Below are 2,837 nucleotides of genomic sequence, written 5' to 3'. Positions count from 1 at the left end.
GATGTTCAATGTTCCAAACATGAGCTCAGTAATGAGTAGCTCCACTATTATTGTTGATCACTTCAAAAATTCCTTGCGGCATGCTTGATGGAAGCTTTTCCATGAGGTGAGTGGGAACATTTCTTCAAGTGGTAAAGACGGCCATCTGAAAGGAATCTACTGTCTGGATCTGTTGTCCATTTTTGTAAACTTCCCTTGCCATCCATCCCCAAAGGTTCTCAGTTGGATTTAGATCAGGGGAACACGCAGGATGGTCCAAAAGAGTGATGTTATTCTTCTGGAAGAAGTCCCTTGTCCTGCGGGCATTGTGTACTGTAGCATTGTAGCACCCCAGACCATTATGGCACCCCCTCCACTGTGGAGCGTGGAGAACATCTCAGGTGGGATCTGCTTGTTAAGCCAGTAACATTGGAAACCATCAGGACCATCAAGGTCACATTTTTTCTCATCACAGAATAAAACCTTCTTCCCCCACCCCACCCGACACACAGTCACACACACCAAACATATTAAAGATTGTAACTTAACATATTTTATTGTGAAAACTGTTGTTGAATTTTAAATTGAGAATAGCAGACAAATCAACAATACAGCTCTTCCAGTAATGGCTAATTAATATTGTACTGAACACAGCCCAAAAGATTGAGTAAACCACATCAGTGTCTACTGTCTGTTTACTATCATAGCCAAGTGGCTAACAACGGCAACCAGAAGTTTTCCCAATACCTACTAATGAATGTTATCTTGTTTCAGGATACATAATACCTGCCATTATCCAAAGACACATCTGGTTACCCGTGTCTTTTGTTCGTTTCTCCTCTTCTTTTCTTTTTTTTTCTAAACTGAGGACCTGATGGCTCTGACCTTTTCTTGTCAATCTTCCATCAGTAATTTTGCACTCCAGTATCAACAACCAAACCCCACAACATACACCAATAGACACCTTATGCACAGATTCAGGTTTTATAGGTTGTTTTTTTTTTTTTTTTGGATTCCACACAACCCAGGAAAAATAATTCATACATAGTGGGCTTGGATTGACAATATTACGAATGATTATTATTATTATTTTTTTAAATATTTATTTATTTTTATTTTGTGAGCTTGTTATTAGATGCTGCTCCAGCCAGCCAGAGAATCACTTGCTGTCCTACCCCTCGCCTCCATTTACGAGGTGCCCTTACTCCTTGCAAATGGGCAATAGAAAACCATTCGGTGCCTATGCAATCCCCAAAATTTGCTGGCATGATGTCGGGGCAGCGTGAGTGCAAGCAACTTTTTTTTCCCCCCAATGCCATGATGCAACCCCCACCACAATGCTGCCCTGGGCAGCTGCCCATGTTGCCCATATCTAAAACCGCCTCTGGTCCCATGTTTGGTGCTCTGTTGCAAAGTCCAAAGGGTCAGTTCTGTGGGTATTTAAGGAGGCCTTTGAAGATGTTTTTTGTTTTTGAAGCCCTTCAGTCTCAGATTCCTGATGTACTATCAAGTGCTATCAACATTAATGTTTCCTTTGAGCTTCAGTTTAGTCACAGGAGAGTTTCACACGATCCTCTGGCCCTGTCTTAGGGATAGGCATGAAGCCTCTTTCAGGGTCAATTAAAGGTTGTAGTCCATCCAAATTTGACAGTTTAGGGCATTACATGAATTTGGAGTAATGGTGCTGCAGGGGCACATGTGTGGGCTTACTCAGTTTATTTCCATTTTTAATATATCGTTCAAACTTTTTCTTTAATCTGTTCTCCCAAATTCTTAAACATCTTAACATCAAGCTTAACAGGGCTTCAGGCTATCATGCTCAAAGTCAGGGGAGCTTCGGGGTGTTTCCATCAAACACGGAACTCCCACTTAATGCAATCAAATGGGGGAGACTGCGAGGAGGGTTTGCCATGGTTGATCCTGGCTAATGGAGAGAGCACACATTTAGCCCTTATAAATTATTGTTTGGACATAAGTAGTTAAGAGGAGTCAAACCCTCTTAAAGGTGGTAGCGGTGGCTAGCTCTGTATTTTGTTTGCAGCTGGAGAGACATGGCATAGGAAATCTGGCTTCTGCTCAGAGTAAGAAGAAAAATGTTTGGTAAAAGACGTTTCACCTCTTATTTAAGAGGCTTCTTTAGTTAAACTGAAGAAATGCTACTGTAAAGTACAACTGTATCAGTGGAAGAATTAGAAAATAGGTGTTTAAAGAAACCATAGACCAGTTCTACCTTCTTTGACTCATTGAAGAAGAACCTCTTGCTACTGTTTCTACTTACTCCTGTGTTAATTTTGGATTTGTATGCGTTTTTTTCTTCTTTTCCCTATGCTGGATAGGTGCTGAAAACTCGCCTTACATTAAGGAAGACCGGACAGTACTCAGGTATGGCTGACTGTGCCAGACAGATTCTGAAGACTGAGGGTATCCGAGCATTCTACAGAGGATACCTGCCCAATACAATGGGCATCATTCCATATGCTGGCATTGACTTGGCTGTGTATGAGGTATGTACTCCAGGCTTTTTTTTAAACAACATGGCGGCGCGTGCACACGCAGTGGCTTCTCTCTCTCCCAAACAAACTACTTTTTCGTGTTTTTCATCCTGTAAGTTGCAGTGTTTTTGTAAGTCTTTGTTGCGTCTATCTGTGTGCAAGCGAGGATATGCCCGAACACTTCTTCTCGACATCGGCAGAAATAAACTTTTTAAGTTAAACTCTGTGGACATCGAGAAGCTGAAAGATCTGGGTCTGCTCCGAAGGCCTACTCAATCACCGACCCCCACTCCTGCACTTCGCCCACAATGGATGCGCCTCAAGCGGTGTGAGAGGAAGCAGAAGAGGGGTAAGCGCGGTGGCATC

At 42.4% G+C, this 2,837-nt stretch overlaps 1 protein-coding gene across 1 annotated transcript in view; it reads left to right on the top strand.

The window, feature by feature from the left end:
- Window positions 1-2,837, top strand: part of LOC102194061 (calcium-binding mitochondrial carrier protein SCaMC-3-like) — an 8,924-nt gene that overhangs the window by 1,181 nt on the left and 4,906 nt on the right. The window contains exon 3 of the mRNA XM_005738102.1: window positions 2,316-2,483. Within this exon, the coding sequence (XP_005738159.1) occupies window positions 2,316-2,483 (168 nt within the window). The remainder of the gene's footprint in view (window positions 1-2,315; window positions 2,484-2,837) is intronic.

The sequence above is a fragment of the Pundamilia nyererei genome, unplaced genomic scaffold, assembly GCF_000239375.1.
Source record: "Pundamilia nyererei isolate P.nyererei 1_Seehausen unplaced genomic scaffold, PunNye1.0 scaffold00081, whole genome shotgun sequence".
NCBI lineage: Eukaryota > Metazoa > Chordata > Actinopteri > Cichliformes > Cichlidae > Pundamilia > Pundamilia nyererei.
The sequence above is the reverse complement of the archived record's forward strand: the minus strand, read 5'-3'. Positions and strand labels throughout refer to the sequence as shown.